This window comes from Castor canadensis, chromosome 15 (genome assembly GCF_047511655.1).
Source record: "Castor canadensis chromosome 15, mCasCan1.hap1v2, whole genome shotgun sequence".
Classification (NCBI taxonomy): Eukaryota; Metazoa; Chordata; class Mammalia; order Rodentia; family Castoridae; genus Castor; species Castor canadensis.
Window position 1 is genome coordinate 71,590,153 of NC_133400.1, and position 20,815 is coordinate 71,610,967.

Genomic DNA, 20,815 nt, shown 5'->3' on the forward strand with positions numbered 1-20,815 from the left:
CTTGACCTGGTTCAGTAGATGAGGTGATTATATTAGCACTACAATAACCAACATGAAGAAAATGGGTTTAGAGACAACATGGTACAAGTGACCTCAGAACACACAGCTACAGAGAGGATGTTTGGTTGTTCAACCCGGTAGTTGAAACAACAATCTGGATGGTTGGAAAACTCAGGCTGTAGGTCTGGTTCTGCCATTGACTGGCTAAGAAACCTGGGGAAAAGTAGTCCCCATTTCTGGGGCTTGGTTTCTCTATCTATAAAACAAGAAGGTTTTTCAAAGATACCTAATATTTGTGTAGAGCTTCCTGTGTTTCAAGCATGAGCCAAATACTTTCTGAGGCTGTCATCTGATTCTCTAAAGGTTTTGGAAGCCTCTTGAAGAACAGGAAGAAACACACTTGCAGCAACCTTGCCTCTGCCATTAGACTCCCCTTTCTTCACTGGATCAATGTGGCAGCCCCTGAATCACCCTTTCTCACTGCTGGAAAGAAACTCCTATTGAAGGACTAACATTGTTTAGCCTAGAGAAAAAGCACTGAAAGCCCCCTTCAGCCCAGCCCTAGGAGAGAATGAGAAGGGCTTCTTTTTGGATAGGAGAAAGGAGTAATAATTTAGCATCACTACACATAAAGGAAAAAAGTCATGGTGAAAATTTGACTAAGGAAAGTATAAAATGTTAAGTAAATTGACAAGTGGTAGTGTACAAAAGTTAGATACTGAATCGTGTACAAAAGTTAGATACTGAATCTTTTAATCTGGCTTCTATATCGATAAGGGGGGCAGGGACTTCAGTAGTCTAAGAGTCAGGAAACTGGCTTGATCCTGTCTCTATCTACCTAGATAACTGTCTAGATAACCTAGATACCTATGTGTATATGTGTTGGAGACTGTTAAATAGTAATCAGATATAAGTATTATACATTAGAAAACAGTTCACCTGTTAGAAAAGATAAGCTATGGATATAGCTAATTATTATTGAGGAAAGGCCCATAATTCAAATGATCACACATAATTATGTGATAAGAGGTACACAAAGGAAGTGGAAAACCAAATAGTGGTTTTATAATCAACTCACCTTACTTTCTCTTGGAAATGAATAAGTAGACACCAAGTTTACAATGTCAGGGTTGAAAGTATTACAAAAATTATTCTCAGACCACATGGCCTGAACTTTCTGGAATAGGCTAAGTCAGTTTTTGTCAAGTATGAGGCTAAAAAGATCACGCAGAAATCAGAGACGCCTGACAGTGCACATAGGGCAACCCCTGGAAATAGTGTAGAAGCCAAAGGAAAAAAAGATGCCCATCATACTACCATCTCAACTTTCTGAGGCTGAGCATATAGAAATACTGAACTATTTAAGGGTCTGAATCCACTTCAGGGAAATAGTAATTGAGAAGAAAAATTATATCATGCTTTTATAACCCTTGGAAAAACTGAGAAAGGAAAGTTATCTTCTGATGCAGTAGCCTGAATAATGAACTTCCCCAACTCTTAAAGATGTCCACATCCTCATTCCTGAAGCTTATCTATATATAGTATATATTATATTATGTATTACATGGCAAAAAGTGCTTTGCAGATATGTAATCCTGTATTATTTAAGTAGGCCTAATGGAGTCCTAAGGTCCTTCTTGTAAAAGGGAGAGACAGGAGTAGAGCTAGAAGTGTTGATATGGTGATGCTGTGTGTGTGTGTATGTAGGTGTTGTGTGTGTTTGTGGTGAGAGAGAGGAACTAGAAATAGAGATGCTATGTTCCTGGATGCTGGACTGGAAGATGGAGATGGAGGATGGGACCATGAGCCGAGAAGTATAGGCAGCCTCTAGAAGCTGAACAAGGCTCTCTCCCTGAGAGCTTCCAAGAGGAACAGAGCCAAAGTTTTTCCACTTAGATTCCTGGCCTCTGAAAGTATAAGATTGCGAGTTCATATTATTTTAAGCAACTAAGTTTTGGATGATTTGTTTTAGCAGCAATAGAAAGAAAAAATACTAGGTAATTTCAGAATTTCGGGCTGTGGTCACCTTTACTAAATTAGACTCCTATAAATTGAGGAAGGGCATTAAAAATAACAAAACTCCAAAACGTAACTGGAAACAAAATGTTCAACAAAATTCGTTAATAAACAATCATTAGCTTCCTTTAATTCCATGACTACGGTGATGGTAGTAAATTATAACCACCAATTTCCAATCTGTAATTTCCCTTTGTTCCCTCATTTTGAACACACAGTGACACATACCCCATGTAGGATAGGAAACAGAAAAAGTCTGAGTAGATCTGAGACCCACTATGGCTCTCTGCTTCTCCTGAATGATGTCTCTCCTTAGTCTCTCTACAGACCCTCCTTTTTCCTCCCTGCCTCCTATTTCTCTAGCCTGTGAGGTCTTCTTGCTTTCTTTGACATAGCTGTTTTCTAGACCCTAGGCTACTGTGAAACAGTGGTTATGAAGGAACAGTGTTGTGAATCTGGTGCCTGTCAAGAACCGAGACCTGGTTCTCTGCAGGGCCTAAGGAGGGGTCAGAACCAAGATGTTGCACAAACAGCTGTAGTGTGGTTTCTTTGTTGCTTCACACTGATATGTGAGAGAAAGCTGAACACTTGGCAGGTGGAGGCTGTTTAGTTAAGTTTCTTCAATGATCAGATGGCAGGAGAAACACCATGAACTCTTTGACGACCACTGAAGGAATATGAAGTCTTATGCCACTGCCATTCAATAAGGAAGACAAGAGCTCTCAGCCTTTGCCTGGCCAGTTCCAGGGGACAGATCTGGCTCAAAGATCAGATATGACAAACCTCTGTTATTTCTTTATGGTGTTGAAATCCTTGGTCAAGTCAGTAACATGACTTAAGGCACCATGAGGTAGAATATCTATCTGATCAGCTGACCAAATTTTTAGTTGTGTCAGTAGGGTACTGTGGAATTCCGATTATGTGGAGCACAGGATAGATGGTCCCGTGAGTTCATAATTGTGCTACCGTTTCTCTTCTTTCACTTCTCCCAACATACAGTATTACAGAGGAGTAAAGGGTGGGAACTAGAGGTAAAAACCTCTGCCTTATCTTTGAATCCTGAATATCAGAGACGAGGTCAATGCCTCATTGGACCACTCAGTTGTTTTCTCCCCTCGGTCTCTCCTAAGACATGTCTTTGGGAAAGAGAACCTCTGGGGACAAAGCATTTCCAGCCATCCTACCTTCAACTGGGGCTTTATAGAATATAGCCTTAAACTTGGAAAGAACAGAAACACGTACATGCTCCGATGTGAAAGCGATGAGCCTGGGAACAGCAGCCATTCCTTTCTCCTTAACCTCCGGAAACATTTTATAGCGAGCAATCAGCATGGCGTACATGTTGGATATGGCGCCACCTAGAAGGCAAAGCAGCACACGATTACTTTTTTCTATTTATTGTCAACATCATTTCACATGCAAGGAACACACCGTATTTCCACTGACCTAGCAGGCAAGAGAAAACTCCTTGGGAGGGCATTTAAGATTGTTTAGACCCAGGAAGAAAATTTACTGGCTGTTCTTTGAACTGAATTCCCAGACTCAAAGGTAAGAAGGAAGAGGGTTCAGAGAAGACACATTGTCTCCAACTGTAAGTGGAAACCACTTTACATATCCCATTCCCCTCACTAAGGGGAACTTCAATTAATTCTGATCTTGCCTGGAGAGACTTTTAAGAATAGAAATTTTTGCTTTCCTTCTTAATTTGTGAACCTGGTTATTCTGTATTAGGCCTGTAAAATCCTAGTTGTATGCTGATGGAGAATGGTTATTTCTTTTCATTTCCTGCAATGCTTTGTGCTTGGATCAAGATAAATGTTTCTCAGCCAAGATGCCCCACCACTGATGAATGGATTAAGAAAATGTGGTATCTACACACAATGGAATTTCATGCAGCCATGAAGAAGAACGAAATGTTATCATTTGCTGGCAAATGGATGGAATTGGAGAACATCATTCTGAGTGAGGTTAGCCTGGCCCAAAAGACCAAAAATCGTATGCTCTCCCTCATATGTGGACATTAGATCAAGGGCAAACACAACAAGGGGATTGGACTTTGAGCACATGATAAAAGCGAGAGCACACAAGGGAGGGGTGAGGATAGGTAAGACACCTAAAAAATTAGCTAGCATTTGTTGCCCTCAACGCAGAGAAACTAAAGCAGATACCTTAAAAGCAACTGAGGCCAATAGGAAAAGGGGACCAGAAACTAGAGAAAAGGTTAGATCAAAAAGAATTAACCTAGAAGGTAACACACACACACAGGAAATCAATGTGAGTCAATGCCCTGTATAGTTATCCTTATCTCAGCCAGCAAAAACACTTGTTCCTTCCTATTATTGCTTATACTCTCTCTTCAACAAAAATAGAGACAAGGGCAAAATAGTTTCTACTGGGTATTGAGGGGGTGGGGGGGAGAGGGAGGGGGCAGAGTGGGTGGTAAGGGAGGGGGTGGGGGCAGGGGGGAGAAATGACCCAAGCCTTGTATGCACATATGAATAATAAAACAATAAAAAAAAGATAAATGTTTCTGTTAATGGGGGGGTGTTAATCAATGATTCTTAGAGAATGTAGGATAAACATCCAAGTCCATATTTTCATATTCATCTGTTCATTCTTCAAAGACAGTTCTTTCCTCTTTAAAACATTAAAATAAAATTCTATTTGTTAACAAAATCTTATTTCATAATTATAGGAAAACACACTACTAAAAATGTTTAAGTCCATATGGAATTACTTTTCCATAAGACTTTCAGGAATTTCATATAATAAGGTTTGTACCTTATTAGCAGGGTCTCACTTGACAAGCAAAGAAAAGAGAGCTTTCCCTAGGGTTGTCAATTTTCGCTGTCAGGAAAAAAACCAGATTGCTATGAATGCAAATGATTTTGTTGGCATGGAAAGCAAGAGACCATGAGGCAGAAAGGAGGTACTATCTCCTTATCTCAGGTCATGATGTGGATGCCTTTAGTTGCCTTTTATCCTGGTGTCTGAGCAGTAGGAAGGCTCCTTGCCAAGTTGAATGGTCCATTTAGGGCTATGACCTTTGCCTCATAAGTCCTGGGGTCTAATTCATACAGGTTACCTGGCACAGAACATTCATCAGCCAGATCCTGGCATCTTCACTAGTCAGAATCAGGACAGTTCCTACCCTTCTGGACCCCAGAAACACTAGACAAGCAGAATCCAGGTCATGTCTGCTCTGAGCAGATACCCTGTCTGAAAGGCTGGCTGTGGGATGCTGGACATGGGATCAGATTTTAAAGAAACTTTTACTCTAGCTCATGGTTTCTCAGTCTTGGCACTTATTGATATTTGGGGCTAGACAAGTTGCCAGCAGCATACCACCATCCTGTTTTGATAACCAAAAATGTTTATAGACATTGCCAAATGTTCCTGGGGGGACACAAAATAGCCCCTAATTGATAACTGTATCTCCAGTTGTTCTCTTCAAAGAATAAGAATGGGAGAAGAGAAAGGGGAAGATACGCATGAAGGAAGTGCTCCTCACAGTGTAATTATATAAGAAGCTTTCATCTTTTTCCATCTGCTCCTCATTTTGTAGCCAGTCATCCTCCAGCTGAAGACTTTCCATCCCTGAGAAGAATGAAGAAGTTTCAGGGCCTCTGGACAAAGAAGGCTGCTTTGTGCAACACAGGCATAAGGAGAGGTGCCTAAGCCCTATGTGCTCTTGTTCCTGTGAGATGAAGGGTTTGTGATTCAGCCAAGCTTTCCTTTTTCACCCTTAGTCCTTGTCCCTTACCATCTGCTGAGCAGTAAGTGATGCTCTGACTTTTCTCTGGTTCAGGTGGCATCCCACAAGCAGATTTTTTTTAGGAGTCTTAAAGGACTTTCCATAAAGCATGAAGGCTCTGGGTACAGATTAGGATGTAAGGCAAACTGAGCTGTATCTTCAAGTTATAGTCATAATTCCTTGCATTTATTCCCAGGGAATGGACTTTTAGATCACAGGCACATAGTACGTGTGATTTCCCCTATTTTCTCTGCTTAAATTGTAAAACCCTTTAACCCAGAGACAAGGCTAGATGCTACTTGGTAAATCATTCATTAGCAAATAAGAATGTTGTGTATGAGCCTTCTCTCTTCTTTGATGCCTTGTAGGAAGTCAAGCAGAAGCACGTTGCCAGTTGGCTTCTCTGCTGCTCCCTCTGACTTTGGAATATCTACATTAATCGGTACCATGGCATTTATGGCTTCTATGCTAGGCTGCGAGTACGTGGTTCTTTAAGCTCCAAGAAAGAAATTCCATGCCCATTATTCATGAGGATGGAAGGGTAAATCCTAAGTCCATACCTAGCCAGTAGAAGAGGCTCTTTTTCAGAGTGTATGTTTTCTGGGTCTTGCAGGTTTCAAGACCAACCAGGTTAATTAGGCCTGTCTCCTAGTCAAATAAGTGAAAAATGTGAGGGTCAAAGAGACCAGGTACTGCTGTCTCATTCCTCTCCTGGGAACTGTTAAATAGAGACTGGGATGCTTTCTGTACATATCAGGCACAGCTCAATCCTATAACCGACCAATAAGAGGAAGAGAAATAAAGGTAGAAATTATGTTGATCTCCCAGCCCTACATAATCCCTCTTGAAGAATAACTTTCAAGCATCAACTTTAGGGAATAATGGCAAAAACTCAGCACCAAAGAAAATTAATTACTAAATTCCCTATAAAATAAAAGCTAGCTTAAAATTCATCGCAGCTGGTGTTCAATGTCTTTTTTTTTTAAAAAAGGAACTTTCCTTCCTATTTAACCAGCACTTTTTCCTCAAGTAACTGAAAAATGTGCTATATATTAACAGATGTGATGATCTGGCAAACAAAAATGCTTAATATAAATAAACATGCTTAATTTAAGTCTTGGTCTTGAGGCTATTGATGCTTGTTCATTATTTCTTTTTACACTTTTTTTCTTATTTTCGCCTTTCTCTCCCATCATCCACTTGTCTTTGTAGATTTGCTGAAGAGAGATCAGGATTTAGCCTTTGCTATGCCTGACATAGGCAGATGTGGCTTTCCGGTGGGACCATGTCAGGGCCCTGATGACACCCTCTCCTGTCACTGATTAGGTGATGGTCTCACACCAGGCTTCTTTCTACGGGTCAGTGACTCTCTTTTCCTACTGTCTTCCTAACTTCTGTTTCTTCTCTGCATCAAACCAAGGTCACACTCATGAACGGAGGGGGCACAGCTCTTTGTTTCATGTTGATTCTTGGTGCTGGAAGGGGTGTAAATAATGGGGCTTAGAATATAATGGCAGGCAATAAAAGGCAAGATGGAAACGACTTAATGGCATGATGAAGAGAAGGAATGAGATAGCTAGCAAAGAAATCATCACCTCTACAGAATTCTCTTTTCAGATACTTCATGCCCTCCTTGAAATTAGTGTAAATCAATTTCTCTCCTTGTTATTTCAAAGACTAGAGTGCTATATATGCTCTATTGTATAGTTCTACCCTGTTATTCACTCATGAGCAATATATGTTTTATTAAACAAGAATTCCTTTTCCCTTTCATTAATTCTAGGAAGAACATCAAAGTCAATTCTCCTATTAGGAATCAGTATTTCTTTGTTATACATTATCCATACATCCTGTATATAGGATCAAAATACAAGTACTGGGTAAATACCATCTTTGTTTGTGCTCTTTTCAGTACAAGTAACTAGTGTTCAAGCATGGGGTAATTAGCTTGGAAGTGCGTCCAATGTATATACGCACTTGGCCATACTCATTTTTTTAATCAACATACAGTCTATGTAACCTAATAAGAAATATAGACTAAGTGTTCAATTTTCTTAGGTTCATAGCAAGACATATTATGAAAAAAAACAACACAAAGAAAAGTTGAAATATCATATACCAGGAGAAAATATTCCATCACCAGAGCCCCCTGGCCAGCCAATGATTTCTCTCATTTTCTTTAGTGTGACATATTCCAAAAGCACAAACACTGGAGCAATCTCATAGGTGAACCTGAAATGTAGAAATGGTCAAGAGTTTCGATTATTGGCACAATGTACACGGGTGGTTTATCATATTGAACAAAAAACATTGCAGAATAATACCATGTAAAAGACAACATCTGGTCCCATTTCTCTTTCACATTATGCATAATTATAAATCAAAATGTCAAAAAATCCCCTATTATAGTTTCAATATTTTTATACTTTTACTGCATCAAATGTATATCAGGATTATTTTCTATTAAGCAAAAGTGAACACTTATATACTTCTGAAGTTGGTATGCCTCGAGATTTTCATGTAAGAGGTAAAGACTATAGGGTCACTTTGATAATTATCCTGGATTACACAAAAACCTATTTAGCTACTTACATATTAGTGTTTGCTGTTGATGTCAGCCAGTCTGCTGCTAATCCAACCATATCCAATCCAGTGGAAAGTTGATTGAAATATCTGGGATGCCCTGAATAAAATGAAATATCAGAATCAGGACTGCATCTAATGAAAATAAATGCTTCCCAAACACATGATTTTTCTAGCTGAAGAACCTTGAAAGATATTTCAGTAACAGAAAATGCATATTCAGAAACCCAATTCAGAAATACACACATACATACACAATAACACACACATATGCATACAAACAACCTTGCCTCTAGCTTCAGAGACTTCGTAGGGTTTTATTATTTCTTCAAGCACACTCCAAAAATCTTCTTTTAAACACATCTTATAAAAACAACATGTGGTTTGTAATCTGGATACTAGATTATGTCCACCATGCTTTGAATATATTTGCAAGCTAAAATGCTACTACAACCCAAAGCAATTCAAAGACAGGTCACTTTCTGTTTGCATTCATGCTGCTGAAAGTCCTTTTCTGTTGAGTTGCTCTGAGAATCAGTAATACCATGACATCTGCCAGGCATGCCAACATTTATAATGATATTGGTGACAAATGGCTGATGATTACGAAAGACAGGGCAAAAATGAGAAAATAGGACACTCTGCAAGTGATCTTCCCTGGATTCAAAAAGATGATGAGTGTCTGAAGTTGGCACAGATGAAGCTAATTCTTTTCAATTCTTCTCTATCTGAATATTTGATTATAAACAACAAAGCTCCCTCATAGTTGTAAGATGTAAAACAAAGCTGAACACCATCAGCATCACTGTCCTGTCGATAAGATACATGAAGATATATCCAGTGGACTGATTGGCCCATTAGCAAGCCTTATCTAATTAACTTCTGGCTTTCTCTAAATTCACTAAATGGGTTGACATCCACACACTCCTGAGGCTATTACTTAAAATTGTAAATATCTCATTAGAATTCTGTTTGCTTTTCTTGTCCTATAAAATCCTATCAATAAATTTGTGCTTTGCTTAGAAACAAAAAGTTTGGAGGATAAACAATTATGGAAATAGCATCTGATAAAATGGTATCTGTCACTTGCTGGACACCTGTCTGGTGCCAGGGGATGTGATAGTTTCTCATCATCAGCACAGGCAAAACAAGATAAAGGAAGGCAATGGGGAAAGCAGGGATAAAAGTCAACACATAGCTTATCTCCTAGACTGGAGTGCTTGCTTATCAGCCTCAGTCATGTGGCTAGAGAGTTAGACATTGGGAAAAGATAGGAGCTGGGAAGAAGGAGCACATTTTAGAGGGACTGGGATTTGTGCATCTCCTGTTAATTCCTCAGCATTGTTTTACCTCCTCGAATGGTGCCTTTCTATTTTTTTATGTATGTATTTATTTCTGCTCTTTTCTGTGCCCTTTGATACTGACCCCATCAGCTTTCCCACTCCAGAAAGGTGGAAAGTCCTTCTTTGCTGCTGCAGCTGCTGCTGCTGCCTTGTGAAACAACCCCCCACTCTTCTCTGCCTCATTGACTCCCCAGTTCATTTCAGTTCACAGCTGAAATCACAGCCTACTTCTCCCTCCAGATGCCTCTTTGGTTCTCTATCCCTAAGCCATGTTTAAGTCAGGAAGTTAATAAGGATTAGCATACCTATTAATCAACTCTCCCAACTCCTATGCATTTTCTGGATGAACCTGCTATCTATTATCACACTGGATCTTTACTTAGGGATTCTAAGGTGTGTGCTGTGTCCCTGGACTTCAGAAGTCCAATCCACCCTGATGAGCACTTTTGGTTAACTGTGAATACAAATTTTATGCTTCAGTTGCTGGGTTTCCCTCCCTTTATATAATTTTTGACCTTGGTCTGCATCTGACTTTCCCCTGCATCACAATTTTCATTCACTGATAATAGTGTGAAAATATAAGGAAGGCAGTTTGACACGTCAGAACAAAATTCCCCTTGGATTTCTGGGAGAATTCCCCTCTAGTTACACCTGTTCTCCTGTGGTCCCTACAAACTGCCCCTGAGGGCTCTGTGATGAGCTGGAGCATGAGGTAACAGAAGAATCCTATGGCCAAGTACAATCTCTGCAGCCAGGGAGACAGTGAGTTTGAGAAGTGAAATTAGGAATGCCCCTCTTCCCCCAGATTAACAAATGAGCTAGCCTCTGGCAAATCCAACCTGGTGCTCACAATCAGTTGTGAGGGGCCAAAAGTCTACCAAACTGGCAACCAACACAAGGTCAGTCTCATTTATTGATTCTTCCATTCTCTCTGTCTTATGGTTGTATTAATAACTGAAGACTACATTAACCCCCACTTCCCTCAGCCACTACCAAACTAATAATCCCTGCAGGCAGGCGCTAACTAATTCAGAATTCTGTCATTCCCTGAAGTTTCCTGTTGCATTTCTTTACAAAGTAATTTAAAAAATACATGAATACAACATTTAAAATTAACACCCCCCCCACACACACTGCCCTTCACTTCTCTCTAACCTTGAAGCCCAAGTGGAAATCAGGTGAGAACAAGCATTTTATAAAATAATCTCCAAAGGACAATGAAAATACTGAATTTAATAGGGATGGCAAGTGCTTGGCAAGTTTTAAAAATGCTGTTTGGGGAGAGACGATCAGAAGATTTTGTATGTTATGAATAATATTGAGATAAACAATTAATATTGATATACTTTGCTTAAAATCCAACTTAATCTATCAGATTTTTATCTGAATTTTAAATAAAATGCATCAGTGCAACACCTGACCAATAGTTTCACAAGCATTATGGCAAAATCCAAATATTGAGTTGGCCCATCTTTACTGATGGTAAATGGAATATTGATAGACAGAACTATTACTCTCACTGACTTGCAATTCCCATTATCTTAATTCTGTAAATTGGATTTCAAACATCACCAGCTTTAAAGGATGAAGACGCAAAACATTTTTATAGATTATTTTTGTTTGGTAGCGGTATAAATAGTAGGTAGCAACTTACCACTAATATACTTAAATATTAGGTAAGGGAATTGAATCAAACAAAATGCATTGAATGCATTGCTCAAATTTGTGCCTCCAGATACACCAAAGGCTGGTGGAGGGAGGAACATCTTTTAATGTCTGATATATATATATATATATATATATATATATATATATATATATATGTCCTGTGGCTCCTCCAGGAACATGAATTAAAATTGATATTTAATAAGTCTACAAAAAAAATCATACTCTACAGACTGAGTTTGATAGAAGTCAACAAGTTAATTCCTTGCCCTGTGTAACTAGTTCTAAGTCTATAGTCTCATAAAAGTGGATAATTATACAATAAATCAATTTCCAAAGCTTCTTCTGTATATACCTTTCCTCTCTGTTGGTATAAAGAATACCTCTTAAAAGCGAAGTAAACCTCACAGCAAACATTCTTAAAATGCTTGTTGTTGGTTAGAATAATATCGATAATTTATCAACAAATATTGCAACATAAAAGTATGACTTTTTATGATAATTAATGCTTATGTACTATTTCTTGTGTTTTATTTGCTAGCAAATTTTTTAAGGCTACAAAGCAATTTTGATACACAAGTCTTCCCTCTCCCCCCAGGAATTCATTCATATTTATTTTTCATTACTTGAATGTATCAGGATGATTGGAGGCAATGTAGAAAAAAGCAGGATAGATGAGGAGATGATTTTGTACAGATAAAAAGAAACCTCAGAATGCTCCTACATAAATGCTGCACCTGGAGCTATAATACGCATAGAGTCTGAATAATACGCGTAGAGTCTGAGCAATACTGTGAAAAACCAAAGTCGGACCACAAACTACGTTTTAACAATGTGCTCCTTTGAGGATATGGGATTTGCCTCTCCCTCTTTTCTTATCTTGCTTACACAATGGCTGTGAAGGACACATATCCTTATACACATGGCTGGATTGCTAAGCCAGTCTATGTTGTGAAGCTTTTTGTGTGTGTGCAAAAAAACCTGGAATTCAAATCTGAAGTCTTGGCCATTTGAGACACAATCACAACATCTCTCCAGCTCAATGATTACATAGGATGGTTAGTCCAGTTTCTGACCTATGCTAATGAAATGGTGAGCACTACACTGGAATCCCCGCTTTTGCTGGATCATGCCTTTTGAGCTTTCATTTCCACATTCCCTTTCTTTCTCCATTTTGGGTCGCTTTTACTGGCCTCTGCTGACAAATGGTTGCTTTTACACCACTGGCTCATCTCTGTGACCAAATACATGCAATGCAAAGTCTGCCAAATTGTACCAAGATAATGTTTCTTATATTATCAAATTCAGATACATTTACAGTAATACAAGGTGCTTTTCATTTGAATCATTCTAATCACGACTATTTGTAAATGATGAAAACGACTTTACAATTTTGAAAACATCAGTAACTCCATCAAACAGAAAATGTTTTTATAGAAAAAATGTAAAAGGAAAAGAACTTTATTATTTCCAATTGGGCAATACCTGTTTTAATTGCATATTTTAGAGTTGTTTGGCAATGCATCAAAATTTCCTCCAAATTTTGTGGTTGGTCTGTCAATTCCCAATTATACTCTTGCAGAAGCTCATTAGGATAATGGAAATCAATCACTTTGGTTGATCTATCGAAACTTTCCACCACATACTGAAGCAAAATGTCCACAACGTCTTGCAGAAATGCCAAAGTAGGTCTTTCTCCATCGCAAGCCGGTAGTAAGTCTAAAGAATGGAATTAAAATGACACATTTAAATTTTACTATGGAATGAATATTCAGGCAAGATCTCAATCTGACAATTTCTTTTTGAACTCAGATTTTTACATTACAAAAAAATCGCATGGCATTTTCTTTAAAGAGGAGGGATTTTAAAAAGACGATGGGAATGAATGAAATTACTATTTCTCCTCCTCCCGAAATTAAGTCAATTCACAGTATATTGTTTTGCTTGCTTTGTTTTTTATCTTCCCCCCCCCCCCCAAAGAGTGTGCTTACATTTATCTATTTCACAGGAGTTTGTCCTAAATATTCTTTGTTAGGAAATCATCTTAAATGTTTGCGGAAATACTTCGCCTTCGAAATGTTTGAGAAATACCTTGGAGCAAACCAGGCAAATAGGAACATTCAAAGTTAGAATATGGCCTGTTAAAGACCTGCTGTTTCCAAAGTCAGTCTCTCTCTCTCTCTCTCTCTCTCTCTCTCTCTCTCGGAGACTAGGTGTGTAAGCACACAGGAGGCAAAATTATTTAGCGCGTTAATCTCACAAGAATATAATTCTTCCTTTGTGAAATCGCAGCTACAAATTGCTCACGATCTAATCTAAAGACCTGAAAGAATCTCAGCAATTTCTACTCTCTGGCAGGACATCTGAAAACCGAGTTCCACCAGAGATCCCAGGTACTCAGGGAAGATAACCACCAGCGCGCGGCCGCCTTCCTACCCGCAGCTCGGAGGACCGCGCAGGGGAACGCGCGCTGCGGTGGAGTCCACTTGGAGCGCGAGGCCAGTGTGGCGGCTGCGTCTGAGCTGGCGAGCCCAGTGTTTCTAGCTAAAGATTCTTACAGGGCCCGCCTTTGGCAGACACTTCGACGTCTGGGTCGGACTCCCAGCGCTGGGTGCAGCCAGGAGGAGGTGGGCGGGGTGGAGAGTGGGGAGTGGGGCAGGGGCACCCCAGGGCGCGCATCGATGCGCCTTTACCTGTTGCGTGTAGAAACGCATAGTTGACATCCGCTTTGGGGCAGCTGCAGGGCTTCTGATTGCAGGTGCAGGCGACTTTCCGTGTGGCGGCCCGCGGGGGCACACTTCCACCGCTCTCCGTTGGCTTCTCAGCATCTCCATAGAGCAGGGCTGGACAAGGACACCAAGCGCGGCCCTCAGTCAGCCTCCCGACAGCCCAGCTCCCTCATCCCAGCCCATCCGCAGCCGGAGAAAGCTTGACTCCGCTGATGCGGGTGCGGAAGTGAAAAGACGGCTTTACTTCCGAGGGCCACGAGCCCCTGACCTTGCCCGCCCTTCTTCCCTGGGCGCAGGCACTCACCGCACAGCTTGTTTCCGATACCACCCGTGAACTTTTGGGCCACTTGGCACCAGGCTCTCGCTGCAAAGAAAGACAGGCAGAAGGATAGCGAAAGCAGAAAGAGAACAGCAGACAGACGTGTGAAATTTCATTGTGAACAACTTCAATAAGCCCAGGGTCTGAGAAGGGGCTGCCTTCCTTCTAGGTGGTGGCCCGGGACTCAGTGCATCCAGCAGGTGGAGGAGCGCGCGCGAACCTGGCAGCTGGACCAGCCTCTGTTTATTAATTTGTGTGACAAGGAGAAGCCCATACAGAGGCCCCTTTGCACTTGCCTTCTTGGTGCCGATCCTTTCAAGAAGAAACTCCCCTCCCAACCTTGTTCAAGACACCGAGTCTATCCTTTCATCTCATACTCTTTCCAGATCTAGAATCCTCGTCCCCCTGTCTATTTTCCTTTTCTCCGCCGCCACTCCGTTCTTGCTCAGGGCATACACATTAACATGCAGAGCCCCAGGTCCAGGAATTCGAGTCCTGGAGACTCCGCCTGCTTAGGGGAGCTTTCCTAGCGGTAACAGGAGACTCTGGAGCTTCTTCCCACAGGACAAAGAGTTGTTGGGGGGTCTTGGGCAGTCAAGGATTTACCTGGAGAGCAGGGCGAAGAGCCCGGAAGAAGTTTTTTGTTGCTGGTGGTAAAGCCTCCTGCATCTTCCCCGTAGCCCTGCAAACCCCGGGCCACCCACAAAGCTCGCTAGCTGCAAGTCCCCATTCTCCTACCTGTGCCGGGGTTCTCAGGATCCCCGGAACCATCTTCAGATCCAAAGGACCAAAAGCCGGAGCCAGGAGATGCCATGGTCGCTGCGAGACTGGAGCACGTCGCCTCTGATTGCAGGCTGCGGGCGAGCTGCCTTTGGCTTGGCCCTGCGCGCTTGCGTGCGTGTGTAGCGGGAGGAGGGCACCGCGAGGGGACTGGCGGGGACTGGCGCGGCCGCGCTGCGAAGGTGGGTGTCACACGAGGACAGGAAACGTGCGTGTCTGCGTGTGCAAGAGCGCGAGTGAGAGTTAGGGCTTAGTGATGTGGCAATACTCTGGAAGCCGCGGAGATTACATAGGGAAAGGGGACCGAAGACTCCTCAAAGCCTGGGAAACAGAAAGCAGAGAGAGCCGGAGAGATTTTTGAGGAAGAGGAAGCATAGAGGGGATAGATGAGGGGCGGTGGAGGGGAAACTGGGAGAGGGAGGGAGCTGAGTCGTGAGGGTGCGAGGCAGACCGTGCGCCTAAGCTGGAGTCAGAGTGAGGGGGTGGGAGTCGTGAGGCGCGCCCGGCTAGAGCCAGAGGCGCGAGGTGTTAGCTGCCCCCTTCAGCCCGGTCGCGCTGTCCAGGGTGCTACCGCGGCCGGCTGCGCGGTGGCTTCAGCCAATGGCAGGCCTTGGCCGGTTTATTTGTGCATAGATTGGGGATATTATTTGAAGGTTGATTTTGGCTGCCGAGAAGGAAGAACGGTTCCTGCGCTGCCTTCCTGCAAGAGGGTGCTGAGGTCGTTGCGACCTCAATAGCTCAAGCCGCCCAGCCAGAATCTGGTTCGGCTGATGAATTTGGGGAGAAAACGGTGGGGGGAGGGTGCCTGTTCGCCCACGGGCTAATTACAGTTTTTTCGTAGAGCCTCTTGCCTGCTTACTGAGCCGCACAAGCCTCCAGGGCGCACCATTCTTGCTCAGCCAAGAGCTGAGTCTCTGGAATCACCGTCTAGGCTTTGACTGACGGCTGGGGAGAAAGACTGCTGATTGAGGCAATTAAAATCCACGCTGGAGTCTATCAGTGAGGACCTCGGGCTGGGAAAAAAAAAATAATAAAAGGAACGGAAACTTCTTGGAAAGGAGCGGGAAGAGCAGCCAGAGTCGGCTCGATTGATGGCTGGTGGGGGATGGGATCCAGTCATTTGGTGACCTTGGCCCACAGAAGTGTGGAAGGGCCAGCTGCTTACGTGTGATTTGAATTTGTGTGGGGGAGGAGGTGCACGGGGTTTCCAACTAAGCAATTTGGGCTTCCCAAATCCGAGGAGAAAAGAAGGGATTGCCTTCTGAATCCCTCGATTTAGGGGGCCTCAAAGCAATGTAGATTCCCCTGCCCAAAGGGAATCTACAGTAGTGGATTACCAGGAGTGTGAGATTGGCTAGGCTTGGTAGGAAGGAGTTCCTTGTTTTTTTTCTAATAAATAAAGGGAGAGAAAGTTAAAATCTTCTCTGCTTGATGTTTTCCTTTCTCTAAAAGCTGTTTAAGGACAAGGAAGACGCCTGAGGAGGATTTGGGGCCCTTTGAGTTCGCGTTGCCATCTCTTGGCTGTGTAGATTAATTTAGCACACACCTGAAGCGCCCACCTTGCAGAAAGAGGGAGAGAATGACTGACCCTGGCTAGAAAGAGCTGCTTTCAGCTTCCTGAGCGAGCGCCTATTGTGCTCATAAGCCATTCTTTCTTTTACCTTCTCAACCGATCTCTAAAGCTGTTGTCAAATCAGAGACCCTTCAGATTCTCAGTCTCGGCTACCTGGACCCTCGCTTAGGAGGGGCGTTGGAGGGGCCCTGGGTGGCCATGTACAGACCCACGTTTGTTTATTATGCCCTGGTTAATTCTCTCCACAAAGCTTTGTCTTCTTCCCGCGTGCTCGAGTTCAGGAGATCAGGGGAGCAGCTATAGGATCTGAACTGCGGCCGCGGGGACCTTGGGGTGGGCGCAGAGGTGGGGCACTGTTTGGGTCCTGCCAAAGCCTTGGTGCAGAGCTGTTTCTGCAGAGAAGCCGGGACCAGGCTGCGGGAGGGAAGTGATCGGGAACGCAGGCCTAGCTTGGCTGCTCTTTCTGGCGCTCCCGCCCCCGACGCTCCAGGTGACAAAGGTAACAACTCCAGGAATGCAGTGACTTCGTGGTTCCACCGACTGCGCGGCGGGAAGAACAGCTCCACAGCTCTTGCCTCAGTCTCGCATATGGCCTCGTTTTTTTGTTGAAATTCACACCAAATCCTGAAAATATTTTGCTTTTAACCAGCGAGCTTGCGCGCGCGCGAACACACACACACACACACACACACACACACACACACACACACTTCAAGGAAGAGATGGATTAAAACGAAAGGTAGAAATACCAACATCAGAACTCTTCTTCTTCTTCTTCTTCTTCTTCTTCTTCTTCTTCTTCTTCTTCTTCTTCTTCTTCTTCCTCCTCCTCCTCCTCCTCTCCTCCTCTTCTCCCTCTCCCCTCCCCCTCCCCCTCTTCCTCCTTTTGACTCAGTGGCTTAAAATGCTACTATTGTTTAAACTCAAATAAATTCCGCAGCTACGGAGTACTTTAAATATATGGTGGTGGTATTTACATTTAAAAAAAAATTAAACGCGTCCCACTTTAGATGCAGAGGGACCCTGTTTTATCTTTCCTTAAAGCCATCTCTCCCGAGACAGCAATTTGTTTTGTAAAGTCTTTCATTTAGCAAAGAGCCGGATCCCCCCTCCCTCTTCTGAGCTCTGGTTGTCAATAACAAAAGAGCGAGGGGAGGTAATAATTACAGTCATTAGTTCACAAAGGAGACAGCCACAGACTGGGAAGGGAAGGCGGGCGCTCTAGGAAAAAGCTTCAGGCCATTCCTGGAATGGGAAGGGGGTGAAGGGAGGGGAAGAGAGAGAGAAAGAAAGAGAGAGAGAGAGCGAGCGAGAGCGAGAGCGAGCGCTCTAGGGCAACTCAGTAGGAAAGTGTTTTTTGGGGGATGACCTATTTCTACCTATTTCTGGTCCACAGTTTACCCAAAGACTGTCAAAGGAAAATACCTGGTACACACTTTCTCCTGTGTCCTTCCATTTACTTAAATGTGGAGAGTCAGAGAAAGAAGGAGGGATAGAAAGAAAAAGGAGAGAAAGCAAAAACAAAACAAAAACAACAAAAATTATTTCAACTCTTCACCAAGCATGGACTATTTTCTAGTCTCACTCAAAAAACTGTGGGGGTGGGAGTGGGGAGTTTAGGGAGAGGGTCTGATGACTCTCTTATCCTACAGAAGAGCCAAGCTGTCAGGGTTTCCGGGTGTGAAGGCCCACCTGGAAAGCCAGGATTGAATAATGGGCCTGGCAGCAAATCAAGCCCAGCTCTTTCCCAGTCACCTGCCCAAGGCCTCCAGGTGGTGGGTGGGCAGAAGGATTGGGGCGCAGGAAACCGAACCACCCGGGGTCTACGTGCCCTGGTGAGTTGGTTGCCTTGGTGCCAGGGCCAGGCCTGGCGAAAGATATGCGCAGCCGGGGGTGGTGACTGGTCTCTGCTGTCCCAAACCCGAGTGAAGACGTGGCGCTAACCATGGGACCAGGGCGCACTTGGACTTGGGGCTTGGCCCTGTCACAATGGAGGTTTACCCCGAACCAAATCTCATTTGTAAAATGAAGCGATTGCAGTAGTCCATCTCTGGGGAGCTTTCGGAGCGAACTCCCTGGAGAGACTATTACAACCCCTGGACAAGTGGCGCAACAAAAGTTATCAACCGCTGCACGCGCCCTCACTCGCTCCTCAAATATTTCTCCTGAATCTTCTCGCTCTGGGCCTGGGTGCAGGAGCCGAGGGCGCTCGCAGTAGAGACAATCCGTGTCCTGGCCAGAGCCCTTCCGACCATTCAGTCTTCAGTGAACTACTTCAGCAGCCTTCCTCACCGTCTCCAGACTACCTAGACCCGCAGGGTGTCTTCCATGAAAGACATGATCCCTCCATAGAATAGCTTAACCCAGATTTTAAAATAAGATGCCCGTCAACCTCCGCCCACCCACTGTCCTTCAAAGCGTAAACTCGCTCATATTCAGAGCGGAGACTTCCCCAAATCTGCAGAGCAGGAAATTAAAACCTAAGAGTGCCACTCAGTGTCGGAACCAAAGGAAGCCACATTGGGGGATGGGGAGTGTTGAAGGTTTGGGAATTCCTTTACAGGTTGTGTTTGTATGGCAAGTGCGATCCCCGTCCCCCCTTAAACTTAGTTGTATGCTTGCTTAAGGCGGCTGGGGGCGACAGTATGCATCTCTTGTTCCCCTCTCTGGGCGCAGCTACCTGCACAGCTGTATAACAAGCCGGGACATGGCAGACCAGCCTTGCAAACCAGGGACTTTCCAACGTGCTTCCTTTATTTAGCAATCATACTGATCAAGGGAAGAGAAAGCTCAAGTTTGAGGTGAAGTTCATCTTCAGAGTTGTCTCCTCCCCACTCGGCCTCTGTTCTTGCACTCACCCACCCGCGACTGTCCACCTGGAAAGCCTTTTGCAAGAAAGAAGAAATCTCTGAAGTAACCCAAAATGAGAGAGGGGTCTGGGTTTCCCAAGGGGTCCGAGTTCTGTCTTCCTTCAGAGAACCAAAGGTTGACCAAAGCACTTGAGAGGTGAACTCAGTTGGCAGCACCTGCAAAGGTCAAGAACTCGGCTGGCTTCAGTGTTTGGAGGTGCCAGTGTCAGGAGGGTCCTGCAGTCCTCGCAGGCAGGCTCAGGCACTTTCTGGTGGCGGTGGCCACTCTGTAACTGGGCTACAATTGCTGCAGGAGGCGCTGTCGCTGGGAGGTTTTGCGCAGGAGCCTCCTGTAGTCATAGGGATTAGCTGTTGACATTCTTTCCTCCTCCTCCTCTTCCTCCTCCTCCTTGGGGCTATCTGCTGCCCAGTACCTGTGAGCAAGACCCAGGGCCTGGTGTCAACCGCGCCACAGCACAACACATACCCACCTACCCCTAGTAAGGCGTGTCTTCCTCTTCCTGCCTCTCACCAACCATGGATATTTAAAAAATGATACAATCAAAATGTCAGGCTAATGGCCAAACCTGTATGCATAATTCAAAAACCTGGTGACTTTGTGTTTGGATAAGAGCTGAGAAAAGCATCAGAAAGTGAAGATCAGAAAGGCTAGCTTCATTTGGGTAGAAACAATAAAGCAAATATTTATTTTAGTACCTTAATTTTTAATACACTTGTCAAACAGGAAAATCTAAGGTGCCTAAACAGACATCCACATTTTGAGTAGTTTGAAACTACTCAGGTGTTTCTTTTAAAAACTTCTCTAATTTTGATCAGCCATTCTGTTAGTGACACAGGAGCTGCTGGTCTTGTTAGCTTTTCAGTGCTTCAATATTTTCAATGAAGCAGCTGGGCCAACTTTCCTGGACCCAGTGCTAGTAACCCCTGCCAATGTTTGCCTTTAGATTCTGCAGTTTGCCTGGGGTGTGGACTGCTTCCCAAAATACAAATCCATTCTTTCATTCAGCACGTACTAAATGCCAGGTACCAGTGGCACATAGTGAACTTTAACTCAGAATGAGAGAAACACTGAGTGGAGAAATGACTCATGAAAGAGTCTGCCAGCCTGAATGGATGTAGGGAAGCTTGTGAAAAGATATGAGAATTGTCCAGATTGTGGATATACTTGGAAGGCACAACTAAG

The 20,815-nt window shown here is 43.5% G+C and overlaps 2 protein-coding genes across 2 annotated transcripts in view; both read right to left on the minus strand.

Moving 5' to 3' along the window:
* The window catches only part of Gad2 (glutamate decarboxylase 2), a 77,656-nt gene extending 62,303 nt beyond the window's left edge, over positions 1-15,353 (minus strand). The window contains exons 1-7 of the mRNA XM_074056479.1: positions 15,148-15,353; positions 14,395-14,454; positions 14,055-14,204; positions 12,847-13,080; positions 8,363-8,453; positions 7,890-8,002; positions 3,259-3,374 (exon numbers count right to left, since the gene is read on the minus strand). Of these exons, the coding sequence (XP_073912580.1) occupies positions 3,259-3,374; positions 7,890-8,002; positions 8,363-8,453; positions 12,847-13,080; positions 14,055-14,204; positions 14,395-14,454; positions 15,148-15,223 (840 nt within the window). The 5' untranslated portion in view covers positions 15,224-15,353. The remainder of the gene's footprint in view (positions 1-3,258; positions 3,375-7,889; positions 8,003-8,362; positions 8,454-12,846; positions 13,081-14,054; positions 14,205-14,394; positions 14,455-15,147) is intronic.
* A 4,155-nt stretch (positions 15,354-19,508) lies between these two features.
* Positions 19,509-20,815, minus strand: part of Myo3a (myosin IIIA) — a 205,286-nt gene continuing 203,979 nt past the window's right edge. Inside the window, exon 33 of the mRNA XM_074056480.1 lies at positions 19,509-20,045. Within this exon, the coding sequence (XP_073912581.1) occupies positions 19,910-20,045 (136 nt within the window). The 3' untranslated portion in view covers positions 19,509-19,909. The remainder of the gene's footprint in view (positions 20,046-20,815) is intronic.